This window comes from Phaethon aethereus (genome assembly GCF_964289735.1).
Source record: "Phaethon aethereus genome assembly, chromosome: 17".
NCBI classification, from domain to species: domain Eukaryota; kingdom Metazoa; phylum Chordata; class Aves; order Phaethontiformes; family Phaethontidae; genus Phaethon; species Phaethon aethereus.
The window spans coordinates 10,613,311-10,636,997 of NC_138593.1; the positions used below are offsets into that span (position 1 = coordinate 10,613,311).

General features: G+C 45.3%; 3 protein-coding genes across 3 annotated transcripts; all 3 read left to right on the top strand.

The window, feature by feature from the left end:
* Window positions 1-1,920: 1,920 nt before the first annotated feature.
* LOC309411089 (macrophage migration inhibitory factor-like) lies at window positions 1,921-7,067 on the top strand (the record flags this gene model as incomplete). The annotated part of the gene is made up of 3 exons (XM_082007630.1): window positions 1,921-2,028; window positions 6,129-6,301; window positions 7,001-7,067. The coding sequence occupies 3 exons, from the start codon at window positions 1,921-1,923 to the stop codon at window positions 7,065-7,067; spliced, it is 348 nt and encodes a 115-aa protein (XP_081863756.1).
* A 3,298-nt stretch (window positions 7,068-10,365) lies between these two features.
* On the top strand, window positions 10,366-12,655 carry LOC309411088 (macrophage migration inhibitory factor; the record flags this gene model as incomplete). The annotated part of the gene is made up of 3 exons (XM_082007629.1): window positions 10,366-10,473; window positions 11,563-11,735; window positions 12,589-12,655. 3 exons carry the CDS (start codon window positions 10,366-10,368, stop codon window positions 12,653-12,655), a joined length of 348 nt encoding a protein of 115 aa, XP_081863755.1.
* Window positions 12,656-13,666: 1,011 nt separating this feature from the next.
* DDX51 (DEAD-box helicase 51) lies at window positions 13,667-23,574 on the top strand (the record flags this gene model as incomplete). Its single annotated transcript, XM_082007742.1, has 16 exons — window positions 13,667-13,689; window positions 13,874-14,265; window positions 14,658-14,905; window positions 15,033-15,183; window positions 16,603-16,748; window positions 17,086-17,157; window positions 17,347-17,453; window positions 17,992-18,100; window positions 18,737-18,882; window positions 19,581-19,779; window positions 20,425-20,540; window positions 20,627-20,743; window positions 21,753-21,854; window positions 22,332-22,395; window positions 22,611-22,745; window positions 23,548-23,574. 16 exons carry the CDS (start codon window positions 13,667-13,669, stop codon window positions 23,572-23,574), a joined length of 2,154 nt encoding a protein of 717 aa, XP_081863868.1.
* Between the last annotated feature and the right edge of the window lie 113 nt (window positions 23,575-23,687).

The window sequence follows — 23,687 nt, forward strand, 5'->3', positions numbered from 1 at the left end:
GATACATGGTTTAGGGTGACCTGAGCAGGTACAGATTCAAAACTTAGCACAGTCAATTAGGAAAAAATGTTCCAGCCATGATAACAGAAAAAAATATCAAAAGTTAAATTGTACAGTGCAACAATCCTCCTGGAGATGTAATGGAAATCTCAGTGGAGAACATCCTAGTAGCTCCAGGCAGGGATAAGGACCTGCCAAACAGAGATATTATTGTAGGCAAAAGAAGTAAAATGGTTGCTATAAAATAAAGCAAACTCCCAAGAGCATCTGTGGTGTCTAAGGATCTGATTTCCAACCTGGTACATCGGCTTCTGGGAATTACATCAGATGTTTTCAGAGAAGAAAGAGTTTGTTTTGGAAATGTTTTTCTTGTTATGTAAGCAAGCTGCAAATAACTAGTGATTATTGTACCCAGCAGAAAAAATAGGTTGTGAAGTTCATTGGAAATACAGTCTAAGTTTTTCCAAGTGACCACTAAAAACTACAGTACAATTTCTGACTAAATTATTGGGATCATGCTACCTGCTTTCAACAAATCACTTAAGAAAATATTCATTAATATTACAAATAGCGGTTCCTCTCCTTAGGGATGGAGCTGTCACTTGAGTTTGTTTTTAATGCTTTGACAGAGGAAATATGCCCTGAAAAGGCTCTTTGTACAAACAGATTTTATTTCTGGTTTTTTTTCATGATTTTCATTATTTTCAAAATGCTTTGTATACAGGACACACGATCCACTGGCATGTGCTGTAGATAAACACTAGCACATAGTAATTCATCTCCTGAATTTTTATCTGCTGGCTTTTTACAGCAAGGGTGCTACAGTGAAGGAACTGACTCAAAATCAACATACACCACACAATCAACTTAAGCACATTCACACAGAGGTTTTCACCATTTGAAAGTATTTTTTTAAACTACACCATTCCAGTACAAGCATTAGCACAAGCCATTGAAGGCTCTCCCTCTTTTCCGCAGGCTGGGGAATGGAGTGAGTAGAAAAGCACTTAACTCACAGAAACTACTGGGCATAAAGACACCCATCATCTTTAACATAGAGAGATTAACAAACCGTGTATTTTCTCTCCATCGGCATTTTCAACCTGCTTTCCCCACAGATATCTCACTGCGAACACCCCCTACCAAACGCCATATGACCCATCTAAATCACTTCTCCCACGTAAGACTCCACTAGGCAGCAGAGAGAACTAACTGATTCCAGCTCTGCACATACTCCCCTCTGGATAAAACCCTCTCATTTTAGAAAGTCTGTGGATTTCCTCTCTCTCAGGAGATAGATCCTGTTTACTGTTATGGGATTATTTGCACAACAAAGGAAGAAGTTGAAAGCAAGCCTCCTCTGAGTATGTAGAATCCAGTGCTCACCACAGTGGAAAATCAAGAGCCTGATTTTAAGGCATCTTTGTAATGACTTAGTCACAGTTCAGGGAAGGTCTCGACAGCACGTGTTGATGGGGTTTTTCTGTTATGGTCTATTCCACAAAGAATTCCAGACCTCACAATTGAAGCGTTCCTCTAAATTTTTTGAATAATTATAAGACTTGCATAAAGAGGCACATTATCACTGTCCCACCCTCATTCTCTGAAACACTTGCTTTTTCACTGGTTTTCACGATCAGCTGTATCCAAACATAAGTGTCATTTTGGATGCTTTGATTTCCCTCCCAGGGCTGCCGTCCTCGCCGGTCTGCGCTAGCAGCCAGCAGCCTGCAGATGGCACATGCAGCCTCGCCTCCGAGGCACTCCCGCCCCTCCAGGTCCACCTGCGGAAGGTACCTCTGGCTATTTAAAGGCTCCTGAGGTGCTTACTAGCACAGAGGGGTAAGTCATCTTGCAGGTGAGGTAGAGGTAAAGTTGTGTACAAGGTGAGCGGAGAGAAAACCCTCTCGTGACCCAAAGATGCCCAAATTCGTTGTTAACACAAATGTAAGCAAGGATAAAGTTCCAGAGTCTTTCATGGGGGAGCTCACCCAGCAGTTATCAAATGCAATGGGCAAACCAGCACAGGTAAGTCCAGATGCTCAAATGTTTTCCTTAGCTGTGCCTATGCAATGAGCTATTTCTCAGTGATAGCCTCTCTAAATAAATATACCTAATGACTCACCAGTATTTAGAGTCTTCTCTATACAAATGTCAGATACTTGCTTGCTGTAACTTAGCTCTGTTGATGCCTCAAAAGGCTTAGAATGTTTAAACTAGCTTTGTGTATGATGCTATTCCATGTAGGTAAAGACACTGGGTATGTGTGGGTATATATACACAGGTGTATCTGTGAATGCCTCTCAAGAATCTAGCTGACTGAAAGCAGCCTCATCCTCTAACTTCCTTGCTGAGTCCTGCTGAATACATGCTTGTTATCTGCTACCAAATTGCCTGTAGCCTAGTGGTTACAGCTGAAGAAAAAAATAAGGTATTCAGCTTGCTTGGAGATTTAGCAAAAAAACCCATGTGACATCCTGCCACTTAAAGTCAAAATAACAGAGTAAAATCTGTTTGCTGTTTTCACTACCAAACTGAGGGATTTTCACCTGCCAAAATGCATGGTAATATGCTACTGAGGTAAAGTACTGAAATATCAGTTTTAAACAACTATTATTGAAGGTCTTAAGGCTTCTGTTTTCCTAATTAATCCTTAAAGGTCACTATCTGTTTACTGAAGACTGTTGAGGAATATGGAAAAACAAGGTGAAAGCCCCACTATAGAGCTGTAAACTCTATAACATGAGCTACTCTTAGTTGCTGTAGCAGCAGTGAATCAGTGATAGATTTTTAGCAGCTTTAAGTGCCTTTTCTATGTATTCACTAGCAAATGAGTGCTTTCAGAAAATGTTTCTTATTTTACTTTGGGAGTGATGCTTTGAAACCCTGGAAAGAATGAAGTTCTGGTGCCTACAGAAAGGATTCTGAGGGCTCCCCAGCAAACCTTTCTCAGTGCACTGGGACACCTGAAGTTCTTGAGTAGATCTTTTGCTCTTCATGGAAACAGTGTTCTGAAAAGGCAGTCACCCCAGACTACTTACGATAAAAAGAGGTCTCTGAACCCCTTAGCAACTGTTTGATAACTGCCACAGGTGGAAGTGTCCTGAGAAGGGAAGAAGGGGAAAAATAGACACAAACTTAAAAATAAAGTGGTATAACTGAGAATATTAGAACAAACTTCTGAACATCTTAAAAATGATAAGAGGAAAACTGTGAGCAGGTGGCATGGTTTTGTCAAAATCAGGGATGTTTTATACAGCCCCACAGTAGTGTCTTATGCTCAGATCTAGTCAACACTTCTCTTAATGACTCTGTGGACTGAGGTGTGCAGATGACAATAGGTTGTATGCACAGGAGACAGTAAAAATTCAAGAAGATATTTCTATCTTCTCAAGTCAAGACGATTTCTTTCAAAAGCTGATTAATAAGTTAAACTGCACAAGAGACAAAGAATAAATCATTAAAGAGCAAAGGATTTGGGGAGCTATTATAGGTTACAACACAAGTAAGAGTTAGACAATGCTTGGGAGCAGGGGAATTTTACTTCTGTTGTGTACAAGGTAAGCCTCAGCAGGAGCGCTCCATCCAGCCTCAGGCCCTCCACTCTCAGAAAGAGGTAGGCAATTAGAGAAGCACCAAAGGAAAAACACTAAGGAAATAAGAGACTTTAAGCATCAAGAGACACTCTGGCTCTTCTAGGAGAGAAGGCTGAAGAGGGAGGCTGTTATGGTAGAGATGGGAACATCTAATTTTTTTTTCCTTCCTCAGGGGAGGAAGCATAAGGCAAGAAGCAGCCAGCTTAACTTGCAGCAAGATTTCAGCTAGTTCTTGGAGGAAGATTTTAAAAGTTTCTGTGACTTCTAGTCAGGTTCTGAGTTGGACTTGTGCCATGGACCCCACCAATGGTGTGATGGTTAACAATACTGACACTTCTTTGACCAGTTAGAAATTCTGTTCAGCACTGATAATTAGAATATTTCTATTTGTTGTTGCATGGCTGTAGACTTTAAAAGACAGTTGTATGTGGCTGGATGTTCTCATAAAATGGATTTGATGCAGAGTTAGAATTGACCTGAAGAATCCTGGTTCTACTGTGTCTCTTCCAGGCAGATTGTTTGATGTCTGATAAAGGGGCCCCTCTTTTTGTCTAGGGACAGTAATGGAGTTCTATGCAACCAACCAGTCTCATTAAACATGAAGGAAATCAATCTCTGCCAAATTGGACCAAAGTTAGTTATCTCAGGGAATAGAAGCATGCTTTAGGCTTGTATAAACCTTGTCTCTATCAAAAGCAGGCTAAACTGTAAATGGGAGTAAGAAACTTTTTTTACAACACATGCAGTAATATAATGAAATTCTTATGTAAACCTGATGTGTTCTATCCCTCCTCAAAAAAACAGGTTTTTTTATCAATCTAGTAAACAAGTACTTGCTGTTGCCGGGGGTGGGGGATGTCAGCTGGTGGTTCTTGCATAACAGCTCCTGAATATAAAGCTAGAGGCCAGGGCTGGGATGCAGCTGGAACAGGTTTGTGCAGCAGTGTGGAAGGGATATCTAATGGGTCTTAGAAACATACACGGAACAATAAAGAGATGTTTTTGAAGAGGACATGCAAGCCCTTCGTGACAAAGGAGGCAACAGGAAAGGGAAAGTCATAGTTATAACACAGAAAGAAGGAAAGGATTAGGGTGGGCTGGAATGCAGAGCTTTCCTCTCTCAGGAAATGGTACCATTTAAAAAATACTGATTTTTATTTCTAATCAAATAGGGTATTTTCTACTGGAAAACCTGTTTCAAACATTTCCCAAACTCTTCTAAGAAGAAAATGCTGATTAACATTTCAGCTTGATTTTTTTTTTTACTTAAAAAATAATTATCTGCTTCCAGGGAGATCTTAAATGCATACATGTAACTACATTGGACATAAAGCTAAGAGCACAGGGTGTCCAGCCAGGGGAGAACAGAGCCAAGCAAGTGGTACCTCAGCAGGATCTCCTTGGCTTATCCTGTACTGCTGTGGTCTGACATACCTTGCACCCAAACAAACTGTAAGTGATGGCCAAGGCTAATTACCCAGACAACTCCTGGTACTCAGGCTACCTTGTTTTACCTAGAGGGTTAATTGCTGCTGAGTTCCAATGATGCGCTGCTAATAAACGTGGGTAAGAACAGAAGCCAGATGGACGCCAAAGGAACTGATCCCTGGATTCCCCACTGTGTGGATCTGACACTGTGTATTAGCAGCAGGGAAAATTGCAGGCTGGTCAGTAATATTAACATAGATACTTTCCTCTATTTTTCCTGTTATCAAGAACAAAAGTAGGATTAGGCTGTATTTTGTTTAATGAGGGGGATGTTGATTTAGACCTCTGCTATGTCAGTTCACATTTACATCAGCAGGGAAGACTTGCAGCAGGAGCCACTGAGGTGCAAAATCTCTCTGGAACGTAGGGCAGCAGCAATGCAACTGCACACCCCCCACTCACACCCGGCCTTCCCACACAGGCAGGGAGGCTGGGAGGAGCATCTGGAGGTATTGCAGGTCACTGAGCTCTTGGAACACCTGAACTTTCTACCCAAAGTTCAAAATGGGTAAAGATGATACTGCAGGGTCCTCCTTCCAATGGTGTACCTGGACTGAGCATCCAGAATCTGTCTTTCAGTAAGTAATTGGGCACACGAGGGTTGAAGGTTGCAACACATCAGGCAGGGAAGGATCTTTGCCACAGGGTAACTTAAGAACAAGAATTAAGCTATTTGCATTTTAATAAGTGGTAAAAAGCATCTCTGAATGCCTGGGACTACTTCTTTTTTAAATATGTGTTGCTAGTTCCTGTAGTTAATACAGCCATTCTGCAGTAGATGAAAGAATTGTGATGGCAGTACCTGTTCCTAAATGGTATGTCATGGGAATGTGGTTCATACCTTCTCACTTCTGTGAATTACGGGAAAATATTTAGGAAGTCTAGAAGTGCAATGAAGTACATGCAGGAGAATTTCAAAAGCATAACTGATAGGCCTGCACCTATTATCACTGCAGCTTAGGTATGCAAATACCTTCCTGGGTTTTCAAAACTTCTCCTAACATAAGTAATAAATTATAAATAATATTCCTTTTCTTCCAACAGTATCTAGCAATACAGATCTCCCCTGATCAAGTGATGTCCTTTGGTGGTTCCACAGACCCCTGTGCTATGTGCTTTCTCTACAGCATTGGCAAGATAGGGGAAAAGGAGAACAAGGTCTACTCCAAATTGCTTTGTGACCTGCTGAACAAACAGCTGAAAATACCATCTGACAGGTAAACTTGTCTGACATGAATTCCCACAGATTGTTAAAACTATTAATCCCAGACTTGTCTATTGGTGTTCTTCTGTTAACATTCTGCTTGAGCAACTCTCCGATTGAAAAGAGGAAAGGAGCAATTGCAAGAGCTGCAATGACAATGCCCAGAAGCTGTAAAATTTATCTTAGTTAAAATGATGGAGGCTCAGGCACTGCATGTACACATAGATCTTGTATGTGCAAAAGCCCAGGTACAGGCACAATAACCTGACGTTATTAAATTGATAACTTGAGTAACATGTACCAACACTTCCCTACTGCCTGTGGGGTGCAAGTGGAGGTCTATCACAAAAGCTTCCACTTACATTCATGCATTTCTAGTCCTTTTCCTGAAGGTATACCAGTCTGCTCCAGAAATGACTAAATAAAACACAGCATCCTGAGACCTCTTCAAAACAAGAAGTAGAAAAATACTGGGAATATCAGAATGCAAGTAAACAAGGCATTTAAAGGGGTGTGTGTAATATGCAACACTTTAACACACCTGCCAGAATTTACAAAAGGAAATGTGTGACTTGCTGAGATGCAGTGCAGGCCTGAAGTGTAAAGCCCTGAGGGACAGTCCACAGCGTGGCTGCATCCTGCTGCAGGAACACCCTGGCCAGCCTGCAACACTCAGCTCTCGGCAGCTAACAGGGTCTGTCTTCCCTTTCAGAATCTATGTCAGCTTCTTTGACATCAGTGCTGGCAATGTAGGCTGGAACAACACCACCTTTGCTTGAGGTACCCTTGGGTGGTAACAGCTTATTCCTGAACCCTCATCGTGGTTTTTGAATACTGCAGTTCTAGTCATATGTATTTGGCACAAACGTAAAAGTCAGCAGTGCCTTACTCACTGCTACCCATTGCTGTTTTAACATCTTGTCTGCTGCTTAATAAAAGTAAAAATCCAGCAGAAGCCTTATGACTGAGTCTGTCTTTTTACTCTGGAAAGGCCAGTGGTTGAGATAGAAGGTGCTTTCTCAAAATATTTTTAACAGAAGCTTTTTTTTAAACAGTTTAGTCTTCTGTGTGAAGATGAAAACTCCATTTGGATATGCCCTTGTTTGTCCTGTTCATGCTCAACAGCGTGGCCAAACTTAAACAGAACTATCTTGACCTGATTTCAAAATACATTGATAGTAGCCACATCTGTTGACTTCAATGTGGCATATGGCCTTCCCTTCCAAAGGAGGAAAGATGTGATTGCTTCTTATTTAAAAGGGATGTGTTGCAGTCCAGCTCCTCCTTAGATCTGAACACTAACATGGACCTCTAGCTGCATAGCAGAAAAACTTGTGCTGCAAGAATCTCAGGGTTCAGGATAGGCAGAGGGAGTAAGTGGAAAAACCCACTGTTTGGTGTTCTGCCCTCCCCTTTTCATCCATTAAGCAATTTGCAGTGCCAGTGAAGATTAGAGCACAGCTCAAAATGAGACAGAGGCACAGTGAGCCATTCCCAGAGGCCAAAGTAATGAATTACAAAAGGAAGATTTCCATATAAGTATTTATTATTCAAGCCCTGGGTCAAACAAGAGCATTTGCTTCCAAAGTAAAATAGAAAGACTGAGTACAAATCTGTTTCCTGAATCTTTGAATTTAGGTGTATTGTGACTTTTTTTCCTGGAAGCACAAACCCATCTTACCCCTGTTCTGAGCTCTGTTGTGAATGTCCCATTTTGTCCCTATCACAGCTCTGCTTTGCAGCCACAGCCTTCAAATACAAGCCGGTACCTCAACCTGCAAAAATGCTTTGTCAAGATAACAAATGAAAGCTGCTTTGGTGAATCAAACCAGCACAGACAATGCAGCAACATGCCACTTAGCATCTAATTATGGTGTATCTTATAAAATATTTTTCATTCCACTTAATGCCTTGCAGAGCTGCCCAAGGAAGCAAGACATGGCACAAGGTAGGTAGTCTTTCATCAGAATTGCTCATAGAGAATGGCTGCAAAGCCCCTAAACACAGAAGGACCTTCCATGGGGAGGCAGTTTCCTTCTCCAGAAATCAGTCTGCCGCCTTCATAGAGCCACCCGCTCAAAGAACGCTGCCTCTGCCTGTTCTTGCAGCCATAGCATCAGCGTTCTCTGTTCTCCTGGCTCCTCCTCCCTGATCCAGTTGCTCTGTGCTCAGGTTTTGACTGTGATGCAGGTGGGTATGTACAACTGCAACCTGTGAATGCCCCAGCTCTGCTATTTGCAGTCAGCCTCCAGGAAAGGCTTTAGCTAGCCCCATGTATCTTCTGAAGCTTTTCTATGCTAGATGCTGTCAGACTTGCTCTCAGAGCATCCAAACCCTGACATGTGTGTTCCTAAGGTACCTCATGGCACAAACACAATTAAGACCACCTCTACTTGCTAACAATCCTTATACTCTCTAATAGGGGATGTAAAGGCTTTCTTTGCCTTTGTCTCTGGCACATCGTTAGACTGCTCTTTGGTATATTTCTGTAAAACATTGTATCTTTCAGTTTCCTCCTCTTAGACACATTTTTTCATTGTTCTTCTTTTAATCACAAGCAAATGTGTTTTAAAACAGATGCTGTGCATCCAGAAAATGCATTACAAATGCATTACAAATGCACGAGGGTGTAGCAATCACGTGAGGGAGGGGTGCATACATACGCACTAGTATTCGGTTAACTTCTAAAAATGCATCTTGGATGCTATGAAAAGGTATGCACTGCTTCTTCCTTAGTGAAGGCAGCAAAGGAGCATGAAACTGTGGATGTCTTTCCATTGTGTGGCAGTATGGCCAGGTCTGTCGCTTTGGGCCTGGCAGGCCACAGAGCAAGCACAGTGGTGGTGACATTGCTCTTGAGTTTTCTTCCCTGCACTGCCAGAATTCCCACCCTACCTCCGTGCAGCAATTCTGGGAGGCAGGAAGGTGCGAGGAGTAAGTGGCACTATGCAGTGGCAAGGAGCTGAGGATATCAGTTTTTAATAGCACTGTTAATCACTAACAAAATAAGTGCTTCAGTCCTGCCAGTTCTCAGTGCTACAGCCTGTGCTAATCCAAACTGTTCCCGTATGATACCATCCCCTGTTCTTCCTTCAGGGCTATGTGAGTACACATGTGTAACACAGATGTATGGTCAAGCTTTCTAGCAGCAGCAGTGCTGGGATTTTGTTAAAAATTAACGCGTGCTTGATTCCTGCATGTAAAAATGTCAGTGTGGAGAGAGGGCTCTGGGTGCAAATCTCTTTAGCCTTTCCGTGAGTCATTTCAAGCAGCACAGTGTAAGAGGCAGGGTGGGGAGTCGTGCCCTCTGCAGCATACGTGCATCCCATCACACAGCCCAGCGGAAGGCTCATCTCAGGCTGCCTCTCACCTCCGAATAGACACGCACCATTTCATTTCTGAGAAAAAAAAGATCACTTCTGTCTTTTTCCGGTAGAAAAATATGAGCTGAAAATGAGAATGCTGAAGAGTAATAGGTCACTTTCAATTTGACTGAAAAACGTTAGAGAATAATTAACATATCGGCAAGTCAAGCATTTCTGCTTACATCGTGTTAAAGCTATGCAGACGGTTAAAACAAAAAACGTAAAAATGTCCCTTTATTTTGCAAAAGAAAAAGAACTCCTTTCCGAGCCAGAACTAGTATCCCAAGCTAGGTCCTCTAGCCCCGATCCTGCAAAAGCCAGAGAGTGCTGCAGCGGTAGTACCACATGCGCCGATACCAGGTTATGTATGAACTCGGGACTCGGTTCCCGGGAGGAGCCTACAACATACCCTAGAAAAACGCTCAATGGTAGTAACAAAGCCAACGAATAACAGCGGAAAGGGGGGAGAGTCCTGGCCGGGCCGCGGGAGGGAAGCCGCAAGCCGCGGCAAGGGCAGCAGATAGGGGAGGCAGTGTCCCCACTCCGCTCCCTCCCCCGCCCCTCCGGGCGCGGCCCCTTTAAGGCCGGCGCGGCTCCGCGCGCAGTAAAAGCGCCGCCGCCGCCCCGCCTCACTTCACTGTGCAGCCGCCAGTCCCGCCGCACCGCTTCGCTCCTGCCGTCGGCGCCACCGCCCCCCCCCCCCGCCGCCACCATGCCCATGTTCGCCATCCAGACCAACGTCTGCAAGGACGCCGTGCCCGACAGCCTGCTGGGCGACCTCACCCAGCAGCTGGCCAAGGCCACCGGCAAGCCCGCGCAGGTGAAAGGCGGGCGGCGGGGCCGGCGCTGCCGGAGGCGGAGGGCCGCGGCCCGGCGGGAGCGGGGGCCGCCCCGGGATGGGGCCGGCGGGGCTGGGCTGGCAGCGGGATGAGCACGTGGTGCCGCGCCCGGCGGAGGGTCGGCGGGCCCGGTGCCGTGGGGAGGGCCCGGTACCGAGGGGAGGCCTCGGCGGGGGGGCCGAGAGGAACATCTGCGGACACGCCGTGACTGCGGGTCCCGCCGCTCCAGGGAGAAGCGCTTGCGCCCGTCCGCTCCGCCCCGCCGGCAGCCCTGCGCAGGGTCTGAGGGAGCCGTGGCGCGGCGGTAGGCCTCCGTCTGCGCTGCTGCCCGTCCCTGGGCCGTGCGGCTCCCGGAGGCCATCGGCCTGGCCGCCCTGAGCAGTAGCCTGACCTACGGGAAGCTCGGCGCTGGAATGGCTACAGCGCCGGAGATCTGGCCTCGCGTGTGCCGGGAGTCGGGATTTCGGCCGCCGCGCTTTGCCAGCGGCGCGTTTCGGGGAAGGGGCTGGTATTTGCCAGGCCGGCGAGTCTCCGGCAAAGCGAAGTAACAGACACGGGAGCTCTGCTCCGGGCTGCCTCCTTCCTCCGAGCTGCTCCCCGTTATCCCGGGATTGAATATGGGCCCTCCTGGGCCAGACCACTGCAGCCCGGGAAGTCAAAGCCTGATAAGGCTGAATTGCAGGCAAGCTCTTAGACAGGCTTCCGTGATTTGAGGGTGTGAATTCTGTCACGCAAATACGGTTTTAAGGCCTTTATCTCGAGCTGTGCGCTCTTTGCCCCGTGCAGAAGCAGTGCTGTGGCAGGCAGGAGGACCCGACTCTCCTGCGGCTTTGCACAAACGCAATATCCTCGTCCCTAAAGCTGAGCGCTAGGCTGGGGAGATCCCAGCACATGGCACACTCATGTGGCCCTGGGAAGGGTGTGGAGGGCAGCGCTGGCGAGCTGCCTGGCCCCCGCCTGCTGCTGCAACACAGCACACAGCTGCGCTGCTTAAGGTTGGTACCTAAAGCAAGTTTGTGTCAGGAGAGGGAAGGTGAGGTATCCTGTAACTGTTTGTTCTCCTACTGCAGTACATCGCTGTGCACATCATACCTGATCAGATGATGTCCTTCGGGGGTTCCACTGATCCCTGCGCACTCTGCAGCCTTTACAGCATCGGCAAGATAGGAGGGCAGCAGAACAAGACTTACACCAAGCTCCTGTGTGATCTGATCTCTAAGCACTTGCATGTATCTGCAGACAGGTAAGGCTGGGACATGATGTTAGTAACCTTGATTATCGATCTCTCTGAAATTGTTTTGAAAAGTTCATTTAAAAACACAAAAAGCCCAGAATAAGTCCATGTGAAAATACAAAGTGATCATCTGGAGTGTTTTCATGTCCAGTGAAGAGTTTGATGCCTACATCTTTCCCTTGAGAACCCTCTGTTAAATGGTTTCCTGTTCTCAGAGTACGGAAAAATACCAGAGGACTGACAAGTTGTACAGTGTCTTTTTTGCTGCTGAGGTGTGATCCCTTCTGGTGATGGGAGGCTGAAAGCACAAGGGAGAACTGGGATGAGGCTGGAGCTGAAAGACAAAGTAGAAACCAGTGGCCTGGGAACAGCTCCCTCGTGGGCTGCGGAGCCTTGGGAGAGTGTCTGCGTGCAGCGGCGGACACAGTGAAAACCTGCCGCTTCTGATGCGCTGGGGTTGGAAGAGAGAGGTGCGGAGCTGGCCCTGAGGGCCTGCCTGGCTTTCGTAAGGCTGCTTGTCTGACATGTGTGAAGGACTGCAGCGCTCAGAAACAAAGGGTTTTTATCTCCAGGAATTCTTGACAGGCTGCTAACCAAAAGCTATCTGGTGTCTGGACAGTCCCTTACTGAAGAAGAGTTTGTATTTAAAAAAAGAAAAAAAAGTACAATTCCAGGGACTCGGGAATATTGACTGTTTGGAGGCTCTGCCAGAGAAGTTAGTTAGGTTTCACTAAAAATGAAGCTTGAAACTTCTGGGGAACAGGAGGCACTGTCCCCTATTCTGTTGTCCTGTTGTAACCATTACTTTCTATAAACGAGTTAATAAGGTTATTATTTGTGTCTTCCTGTGCCTCTTCTGCAGGGTGTACATCAACTACTTTGACATGAACGCTGCCAATGTGGGCTGGAATGGCTCCACCTTTGCGTAGAGCTCTCCTGCCTTCCGGAAGAGGCTGTTCCTGGACCTACCCCCATCCTGCCCCTTAGCAGAGACCACTGCACAAATGGCTGTGTGTTGCATTTTGTGCACTCTCACAGATTGATGGCTCCTTGCTAGTGTGTTTAAATATTGCTGCTTCAACATTCCTCTGTTTTCTCTGTATAGAAAACAAATAAAGATTTAGAAGTAAGCTGTCTTGTGTTGTCTTTTGTGTGTTGGGGATAGAGTTCGGCAATCAGCAACACTTGTTTCACTCTGCTAAAGAAAAGCAACACTTTGGGTTTGCTTCTACTTCTCAGACATGGTATTTCACAATACAATTAGACTGAGTGGCAGGTGCCTGACAGCACCAGGGTGGTATTTACCTTGCTGGGCTCCAGAGGCTGTAGGTGCCTTCAGGGCTTCTTGTTGCTCTGAGTTTTTTTGTTTGGGGGTTTTGGAGGTTTTTTTTGCTTGTGTCCTCCATTGCCACAGCAGAAGCAGTCCTTGGGCTAGCCCTGTGCCTGGTGCTTCAGCGAGGCTTTCCTCTAACACTGTGCCAACTGTGTGGGCCCAAGCAAGCAAGGAAGGAGGGCTTTTTCCTTCCCGAGTTAAAACGTTGCTATCCACCTTGTTTATGCTGGCTCCCTTCAGGCAGGCCCGAGTCACCCTGAGTGCTGTGGGAGCCGCGCTGCGGCCTGTGGTGCTGTGTCAAGCCTCCGTGATGGCTGCCGGCCTGTCCCCGCAGTGACGCTGTGCTCTCCCGGGCCTCAGTGTCTCGGGGCTGGCGGGACGGCGACTGAGGTACTTCCCTCAGCGTTTTCCAGCCGCCACCTTCCCGCCCTTCCCCCTCAGCCGTCCTCCTCCTCCCCTCAGGCCGCGCGCGGCACCGCCTCTCCCTAGCCGGCAGGCGGCGCGCGCCCGCCCCCGCGCCTTCTGGAGCCTTCCGCCGCTGCCTCGCGCCACGCGGGTTCGGCTGACGTCATCTCCGTGCGCCCGGGCGGCGCGGCGCGGCCCGGCCATGGCGCTCTTCTGCATCCGCAGGTACCCCTTGCCCCGGGCGCTGCCCGGCCCTCCGCCTGGCCCTCGGTCGCGGGCCGGGCTGCCTGCGGGCGCTGCGCCCCGGCGTCCCTCCGCCGCACGGACTCGAGCGGCCGGGGCCTGGCCGGACAGGGCTGGTGCGGGCGCGCCGCGCGTGCCTGAGGAGGTTTTGTCTGGGCTGTTTCAGGTACGGCGGGGAGGAGGAGCAGGAGGGCGCCGAGGCGGAGGACCGGGCTCGGGTCCTGCTGGAGCGGCTGCGCCAGCAGGCCAAGGCTCGGCAGCTGAGGAAGCAGCAGGAGGCGCAGCCCGACGGAGGGGAAGGCGAGCTCTCCGGAGGAACCGGCCCGGGGCTGAGCCCCGGGGGTGAACCCGGGGAACGAAAAAGATCGGGGAAGCGGGAGAGTGAAGAGCAGTCCTGTGCGGGAGGACAGAAGAAGCTAAAGAAGAAACAACAGCCTCGCAGCTCCTCTGCAGAAAGGGCGGATGCTGAGGAGGCAGCAGGTGGCAGCACTCCATCGAAGAAAAAGAAGAAAGAAAATGGAAGAAAATCGGAAGTCCCTCAGGAGAGGACCGAAGCGGGTAAACGATAAACTGGTGTTACTTAGGTCGACAGTTCTCAACAGAGAAGCAGATGCAAGTTGCCATTTGAGTAACTTGCTGAATTTACCTAATGGTAAATTTTGTTTTCCTCTACTTAATATATTCCCAAAGTAATTATTTTTTTTAGGGGAAAGCTCCATATTGCAAACTTTGAGGATCAATTTAGTGTAAAGGAAGGAGGAAAGCATGTTACCTCTGTCTGCAGTTGCTTCCATACCCACAGAGAAATATTTGGCTTTTGCACTTGGATTTAGGAAGAAAGACTAGCTTGCAAGTTGTTGCTTAAGTCCTACGTTGTAAAGTATTCCCTACATCCCTTTTCTGTAGCACATTCTGACCATAGGTTTGTATTCCTGTTCTCCAAATTCCAGATTCTGAAGAAGATGCCAAACAGGAAAACAGAAGCAACCTTAAAAATAAAAATAAGTCTTCTAAAAGGAAGAAGAAGGATGAGGAAACCGAGGGAGCTGAAACAAGGAAGAAAGAGAACAGTGAAAGGGCTGAAGGAAATCAAAGTGCAGAGGAGGAGTTGTCCTTAGCAGCCTCAAAGGAAGAGGCAAATCCTCCACCCTCCAGTTTGGTGGTTCTTGGAGACTACGACAGAAAGCCAATGCAGAAGGTAACTCACTTGACTGAATTTTGATGATGGTCAGGAAGGAACATGTATCTTACCAGTTTATTTTATATATGGCATTGCTTGTTTGATGGCAGAAATGCTTTGTTACTCTCCTTTTCCCCCATCTCAGGTTCAGCCCTTCTTACCACAGTGGCTTGCTCAACCCAAACTAGTGCAAAAACGTATCAAAGATAATCTAGTTCCAATCGAAGATGTCCCAGGGATTCATCCCCGGCTGCTGAAAAAGCTGCAAATGAATGGGATAGAGTCCTTTTTTCCAGGTACGTTCATAGTGCTTTTGTTTCTTTCTGAATTGACCTGTGAAGTTCTTGCAGTCTGTTTCTGTATATTTTATGTAGTCAGTGAAGTGAAATATAGCACAAAACCAAGTCTAATGCATCAAAGTGATTGTACTGATTTTAACCCTTCATTTTCAAAGCTTTATCTAGGCTGAGTAATTGAAGTCTGTTTTCTAGTAAGAAATGCAGCTCCACAAAATATGGTGGCTTGAAGTAATAGCTCAGCTGCCAAAAGAGTGAGGTCCTATTTTTTCCCCCCTTATCCCAGGCATGTGCTTTAGTTGCTTATCTGCCACCACCTCTGCTTCTAATCACACCTCTCTGGGAACCTGTTCAACTCGTTAAAGCAGCAGAAAACTGTCAAAGCAAAAAAAGCTGTTGGTTTTCCATTACTCTACTTGTCTGCAAAACTGGTACAATAAATGCCAGCTCCTAAATAAGTAGAAAGCACAGCTGGAAGCAGGGATAAGGAGGGGAGAAGGTGGGATCTCTGACCTTCAGCAGATTACTTAGTCCAGCTGAGCCTGGAGGCTTAGACTGTATTAGAGACTTGCCAAGGTTATGTTGGAAAGCCAGCACGTGTCTTCTCTTTCTAAGTATTGCTGTTACATAATGTTTTAATGTAAATGCTGTTGCTTATTTTGTCCTGGAAGATCTTAACAGGCTGCTGATTGCAACTTCTTGTGTTTTCTTATAAAACAAGTTCAGCTTATGGCACTTGGTAGTAGATAAATGGAGCAGTGTCATGCTCTGTTTGGTAAAGACGGTGTCCACTGAAGTCATACCTTGTATGTGTCACTGAGTAGTATGGTCTTGTCACTGAGCTAGATCGCCTGGCTGCTGAACCTCATAGATGAACTGAAGTTGGCCAGTTTGTCAGGGCTTGTCATGGGGCGGGGAAAGGAGAGAGTTCGTGGATGATAGTGAAAGCTGTTGTCTGTACAGGACTGTTTCCTTCAGTCCTTGTGTAGTCTTCTGCAGCAAACTTGAATGACTCCAAAGCCTATAAGAGTTGTGTGTTTTATTTTTATTTCTGCTTCAAGACAACTATTCATAGGTTTTAAATCCGTCCAGTGCCATCCTAATATGAGAACAAGAAAACAGATAGGAGTTGAAAACAATATTTAACCCAGTGACATGCTAGTTGAGCACTAGAAATAGCCGAATTCTTGGAGAGGGAAGTCTCTGTATTCAGAGCTAAGCTCCCATGAGTGAACAAGATCCAGGTAAAACCAGATAGCATCTCTATTAACAAGTGGTTTTGACTTTTTCCTGTCTTATGACTATAGCAACAACAACGCATATGTGGAAACAGATTCATTGTTTACAACTGCTTTTCTGGATGCACTGGTTTCAGTCCAGTTAACTTTGTAGTTCATGTTTGTTTCCATTTTTGTTCAGTTCAGGCAGAGGTGATTCCTGCTATTCTACAGAGTGCATCCAATGGGTATTTGATGGGGCAGGGAGGATACCGCCCCAAAGACATCTGTGTCTCGGCACCTACTGGCAGTGGTAAAACCCTGTCTTTTGTCATACCCATCGTACAGGTGAGTTTACCCCCAGTGAAATATCTTTAGGGAAAATGCCGGGGGTGCTTTTGTTCAGCAGAATTTGGACTTAGAAGGTGGTCAGAAAACCAAGGAATTTGTGGTTGCAAAGCAGCAGATTTTTAGCTCAGAGCTGTCTGAGGGAGCTGTAGGAGTCCCCTTCATCTCAGCATCCCCCTCCTTTTCTCAGACAACAGGCATAGCTTGATGAGAGTAAAATGTAAACACAAAACTCCATGAGGATGTGTCAAGCCCATCTCTTCTCACTAGGTTAGATACAAGAACCCCCTTCTCTCCCCACTGCTTTCAGGAACTCATTTGGCCTTTGTTTTGGCAGGTTCTGCTAGATCGAGTAGTTTGCCAAGTACGAGCTCTGGTTGTTCTGCCCACCAAAGAACTGGCACAACAGGTATGTGGCTCTTCACCTTCTCTCTGAGCAGAACTGTGCCAAGGGGAGGGCTGGTGCAGTCGATACTTTGCTTGGCTGTTCTTGTGAGGCAGGTTGAAGACCCGTCAGTGGAGTTGATGATGTTAGTGTAATGGAAAGTATTACTTTAACTGATTTTTTTTGTGGCTAACAAAGCCCATCTCTTTCCAGGTGAGTAAAGTGTTCAACATTTACACTGACGGGACAGGTCTGAAGGTTGTTTTGATTACTGGCCAGAAATCTTTCGCAAAGGAGCAGGAGATGCTTGTCCAGAAAAAGTAGGTTAAAAGGTCTTTTGGTAAGATTTATAGAGATTGTAAACTATTTAACCTCAGTCAGCAGCGGTCAAAATATAGGCTATTACATCACACCATCATGCAATAATGATTTCAGATAGTAGGTTTATATGCTAGACACTGGTTGTTCTTTGTCAAAGTGCCTGCTACTACCCCTTTTTTGGGAATGTTATGTTTTACTAGATTTTGGGGATTCTTCACCGGCTGAGTAGAATGCAAACATTTACCTTATAACCACAGGTACAAATTACTGTTACATGATTTTGCTGCAATTAAGTTTTTTTGTTAAGATGAATGATGAGCAACACCCTCTGTTTAAAATGAGGCAGTACAATGGAGAGTAGGGTTTAGTGTCCAGCACTGCCTTTGCGTGCTCTCCAAAGTAATGTGCATATTTGAACTTTACTATTTCTCAGTTAATTGAATAGTAGGAAAATCTTAATGTCTGCTGACCAAGGATCTCTGCTACAGGCTTTATGGTGTAGGGAGGAACTTAATGATGGGCTGCTTGTTCTTTCAGAGTGACAGGCTACTGCAGCCTGGCTGATATTATTGTGGCTACACCAGGGCGGCTCACAGATCACATTAGCCAGACCCCGGGGTTCAGCCTGACACAACTTCGCTTCCTGGTGAGTCAGCTCCACAGGTCTCCTATCTTAGTGCAATGTCTGTAACAGCTGTTAACTCCTGCTTTGTTCTTGCATGGAACATAAATATATCTCTGTTGGAACTGTTGTAGGGGCCTGGTCTATGCTCCAGATTGCTCAGGCAGCAGTCTCAAGATGAGATGTTTTCTTCCAACTCGTGACACCCAAGCATCCACTCACTTCCCCTTCTTTCTTAGCCTCTTGCAAACACAAACTCAGAGCAAAGTCTTACTGGTCGAGGTCAGGGTAAATTACCAGGCTGTAGTAGCTTCCACCTTATGGGAGTCTGTGCAGAGATGTAGTTGCAATCTTATTTAGGATATGGAGATTTTTATCTCTTATTTGGAGACATGGATTGGATTTATGTGCAAATGAACTTGTGTGTAGTTTGGGTGTCAGGCTGGCTACTGCACCACTGAAGCACAAGCAAAATTCAGTTTTGGGGTAGAAACTTCTGCCCAAGTTGAGGAAGGATGGGCAAAGAAAGTAATTCTATTGACTAGAAGCTTCCATTGTCTTACATTCTGGCTCACTTCTTATAGATACAAAAGGAAAATAAAAGTTTCCTATTGCTAGACAGTGTTTAACAAGTAGTGTTGCTTGTCCTCGTGAATTCAGATTGTAGATGAAGCTGACCGTATGATTGATGACATGCACCAGAACTGTCTGAACCAAATTGTCAAAGCTGCATTCCAAGTAGAAAATTACTCTGGCTCCAACGTGCTTTTTCAGAGGACCAAACCAGGGCCTGTAACAGCAGCCAGGTAAGTTGCAGAATGCATTTCTTTGAACTGGTAGCACAGACATCAGCACTTAGATGTCACTGCTCTGCTTCACAGTACTCTCTCACGGCACTCCCAAAGCTTGCTTACTCTGAGAAGAGTCTGCCAAAGGCAGGCATCTTCTTTTTTCAAAGCTTGAAAAAGCAGGCAGTGAACAGCTGATGATAGAGGATGTCTTTTAGACTGAAGCCTTGATATTGTATTCTCCAAGCTTTTCTTAACTAGACTAAAGGAGCATCAAAAGAATGCACGACTATTGCAAGTCTGTTATTCATTTGGACAGTAACTATAGTAATGCCCTCTAGCAAGCCGAGTAATGGATTTGAAGGAAAACTCTTGGAATTATCTATCTGCAGCTGCTGATAGAGATGTGTCAGAAACTGAGGTCAGCGACCAAAGGAAGGAAGCAACTAGAATGAGGACACAGGTAACTAGGATGCAAGGATGTGTGCACGGGTTACAGATGCAGGTTGTGCAGTTGGTTGAGAGCACTGATCAGTTCCATCTATGAACTCCATCATAAAACAACGGTGGAAAAGAACCTACAGACAGGGCCCAGAGGAGGAGAAGAGCATCCAAAAGAGTTAATTGCTTCCCTCATAACGTCATCTGAAGGCACTTGTGGAGGAACTCCTTTGCCCCATCTTCAAAGCTCAGTTTCTTTGTGCTGTGTATTTCAGCTCCTGCTATCCTCAGATACCCTTACAGAAACTGCTGTTTTCAGCCACACTGACCCAGGACCCAGAGAAGCTGCAGCAGCTGGACTTATTTCAGCCTCGCCTCTTCACGTCTGTCTATTCTGAGAAAAAAGCACTTGGAGATGGAAGAGAGACTGAACAAGATACTAATAAGAAATACACACTCCCCGAGGGGCTATCGGTATGACATTAATTCTCTTGAATAAATTAGACTTCAAGATTTGTTTAACTCTGGAGTATCGTTATGTTTTTACCCTGTGAACAGGGTAAAAATGGTTCCTTGCATTATGGAGGTGCTGGGCAAAAGTGGCTTGGGATTATTTGTGACCCAGAGAGCTCTACCTTTGCACGTTTGTTTTCTCATTACTTAGTGTTCATTTGATTAAGACTGGGTTGTTTGTTTTTTTTTTTTTTTTTTACTCCCTTTATGCAGGATTAAGTTTACCAGCAATAGGGAGTGGCGATATGAAGTAATAATAATGTAGTAGCACTTACCAACTGTCCATATGTATGACATGCATTTCAAGGCATGTAGATACGAGTCACCCTGTAGACAAGAAGGCAGTGTATGTTTTTACTTGCCATGGAGAAGTGAGAACATTAGAACAACACAGGTCTCCTGTCTCCACCTTGTGTTCTATCCTCCCAGCCTGTAACTGTGACTTATTCTAAAGAGGGTGGTGTTCTGGGGTCGGGTTTTGCTGCTGTTAGTCAGCTGTAAAACATCCAAGCCTATGCAGGTCATGAGCAGGTAGTGCGTTTCAGAGAAGATAGTCTTGGCAAGAAGTAACTTTTTTCCTCTGAACTTCTTCCCTGTTGACTGCAGCAATGTTATGTGCCTTGTGACCTGAATTCCAAGCCTTTGCTCCTCTTGCATTTCATGCTGACAATGAAATTTACCCGTGTGTTGTGCTTTACCAACTCCAGGGAAGCTTCTCACAGGTGAATATATTAATGAGATCCCTATAGTAGGTCAAGTAATGTTACAGAGATAATGAAGTGACTGTTTCTATCCCATTTACCTACAGATTGTTCCTGCTGATTCAAGCCTTTGGTGGAGTCTCTGTGGCTGAATTTTCTTCTCGGTTACCTCCAAATGAAAGACAGAGAACCATGAAGGAGTTTGAACAAGGAAAAATACAACTGTGAGCATCTTGAATGAGTTTTATGCATGTCTTCCAACATAGCTTTTCATGCTGGAAAATGCCTAGGTGGAACAAGAACACAGTTAAATGGGGTCCTCTGTAAAACAGTGTGCAGGAACCAACTTGCAGAATGGGTGTCAGACTTGGACTTGTGACTTTTGAATTGTTTACCCTGTTCTAATCTAGTTGTGATCTGAATTTCTGCGTGTTATTTTATAACAAGCAGTAATAGATTTAGTAATAATTTAATATAAATAAATAATAATTTAATAATAATAGTAATTTAGTAATAGGTTTAGTAATAGTAATTTAGTAATAGATTGCTTGTTCATACTGTTGCCCAAAACACATACACTTCTGAAAATCTTGAGTTTATTGTGTGTGCTTGATATCTGGCGCTTGTTGGAAGAAAATGGATGTTGGTGCTAGAACTACATATATATTTATCAGTGCTTCCTACCAAAGAAATCCCTGCTCAGACTGGCATACAGATTTACTTCTATCCATGTGTTTGATTTGCTTTGTGATTTTGGTAGCTATGTGGGATTGGATCTGTGGAATGTCTCCAAGAGGATGGTAAATACTTACTTTCTGGATTTTCTTTTTATCCAAACCCTGTGTTTAAATTCATCCTTGACTACTGGAATTTCGCACCTTGCTGTCTGTGTTCGGTGCCTTTATGGAATGTTCAGATAGCTTACAAGTTTGTAACCTCCAGTGTGGTGGCAGCTTGTCTGCCTTAGTGTCGCGTGCTTGGAGAACCTGGAAGCACCCAGTAACTTTTCATGCACAACAGTAGGTGACAAGTGTGTAGCGATGCATGGCGGTCTGCGGGCAGCTAATGATACCATGACAATAAGGAGTGACTTAGAATGCTGCTGTCATGCTCAGTGGTCAGGGGCTGGCCACCCAGTTTGAACAGAGTTTAACAAGAGTTGTGCTGTGTTCCACTCGTTTGTGGTAGTGCAAGCGATGTTACCTGAAAATGACAATATATATTTAAAACCAGGTTAATCAGCACAGATGCCACTGCAAGAGGGATTGACGTTAAAGGAGTGAATTATGTAATAAACTATGATGCACCTCAGTTCATCAGGACATATGTTCACCGGTAAGACAACCAGGAACAAAAGGAAGATGTTTGAGCTTGGCTTACTTTGAAATATTTAGCAAAGGTGACATGCACTTACAAGGGGTTTTAGCTTTGGATTTTTTATTTAATATGCAAATACCTTTCTAATCAAAACTAGGCCCGTAGCATCACCAGAGTAATGCAGTATTGAAACAGAGAACTAGCACCCTGTTACAGAAAATGTCTTTTACAGGAGCTAGAAATACTGTCCTGGACACCATCAAGTCAAGTATTTGGTTTCTAAATATTTAGAAAACTGCAGTGGCTCAGAGCTGTGAATGAGCCCTGGAAATGTTCATCCTTTGTAAGATATGGCTGGTCCTGCTGTGCTAACCTCAAAAAAACTCGTAATCAGACTTTCTTAAATATGGAGAATTTCAGAATCGGACTCTTCGAGCTGATAATGGCAGTGACTATGTGGCTAAACTGACTGGTTGCTACTTTTTCTGTTTTCAGAGTTGGAAGAACAGCTCGTGCCGGAGAAGTGGGCATCGCTTTCAGCTTGGTCCTTAGAATTCAGGTATGTTGTTGGTGTGGGATTAATTGGATTAAGGGCACATGGAGAGCATAAGGAGGATGAGGTTCGTGCTACTTCCCACCTTTTCCAGTCAGCTGAGCTTTGTACTTGGAAACTTTGAATTATTTCCTGACTAGGCAGCACGTTCCAAAATGCGCTCATTTTCTAGCTGATAAGCAGTGGGGTGCCTCATCTCCTGTGTCTGTTTTGTTATGCAGGAACGTAGGTTTCTGCGGATGTTGAAGGATGCTGGCATCCAAGACATAAAGAAGCACCCGGTGAAGGGCAACTCATTAAAGCCGTTGGTGCAGCAATATGAGGGAGCTCTGCGTAAGCTTGAGAAGACAGTCAAGGTAATTGAAACAGGTGGACAGTTTATTGCAACTCATGACTAGCACAACTCCAGGATCCTTTTCTTTAACTGAGCCATTCCATTTCAGTGTGAAGGCAGCATTTTTGGGTACATCATTATGAAATACTAAGAAAGGGCGGGGAGGGGAGAAAGAGGTTTTCTGTTAAGAGAAAAGTAGGCAGCATCCCTGGAGGTGTTTAGAAGACGTGTAGATGCAGCGCTTAGGGACATGGTTTAGCGGTGGACTTGGCAGTGTTAGGTTTATGGTTGGACTCGATCTTAAGTGTCTTTCCCAACCTAAATGATTCTATGATTCGTGGTGTTTCCTTTTCTATTCTCCCTTTCTTTTTACCTCTGGAGCTGGGATTTTAGCAACTACCCAGGGACAAACAAAATGCCGAAATTGCAATGACACAAGGTTTAGAGTTTAAGACTGTAAATTACAGCCATGCTGACTAGAAGTTGTGTGTTCCAAGCCAGGAAAGCATTTTCTGCAGGTCCTCCTTTATACACCGGTGGAGCTTTCAGACAAAAGCCAGGTAGCATTTAACTTGCCAGATGGGTGAAATAGGGGTCCGTAGTAGACTTTCTGTACTGAATGATTTGGGCAAGTGTTTTGTGCTCTAATTGGAGAACTCCTGACAAACATATGTCCTTGAAAAATGATGATTTTGAGTTGCAGACTAAAGATGTTTGAGAACTGGGCCACAAAGGATTATTAAATTGTCCCATTGCTCCCCAAAGCCCCTTCTGTGTGACTCAGGGGCATCTTCAGTCACCTTATCAACTTTAATTTTGAACAGAACGAGCGAGCACAGAAACGAGCCTGAAGGAATGGAAGCTGAGGAGGTTGTGTTTTGTGCCACTGAAGCTGCTGAGCGGGATAGGTTATGAACTACTACGCAGCATGACAACCATGAGACATGGTCCCTGAATGGAGCTG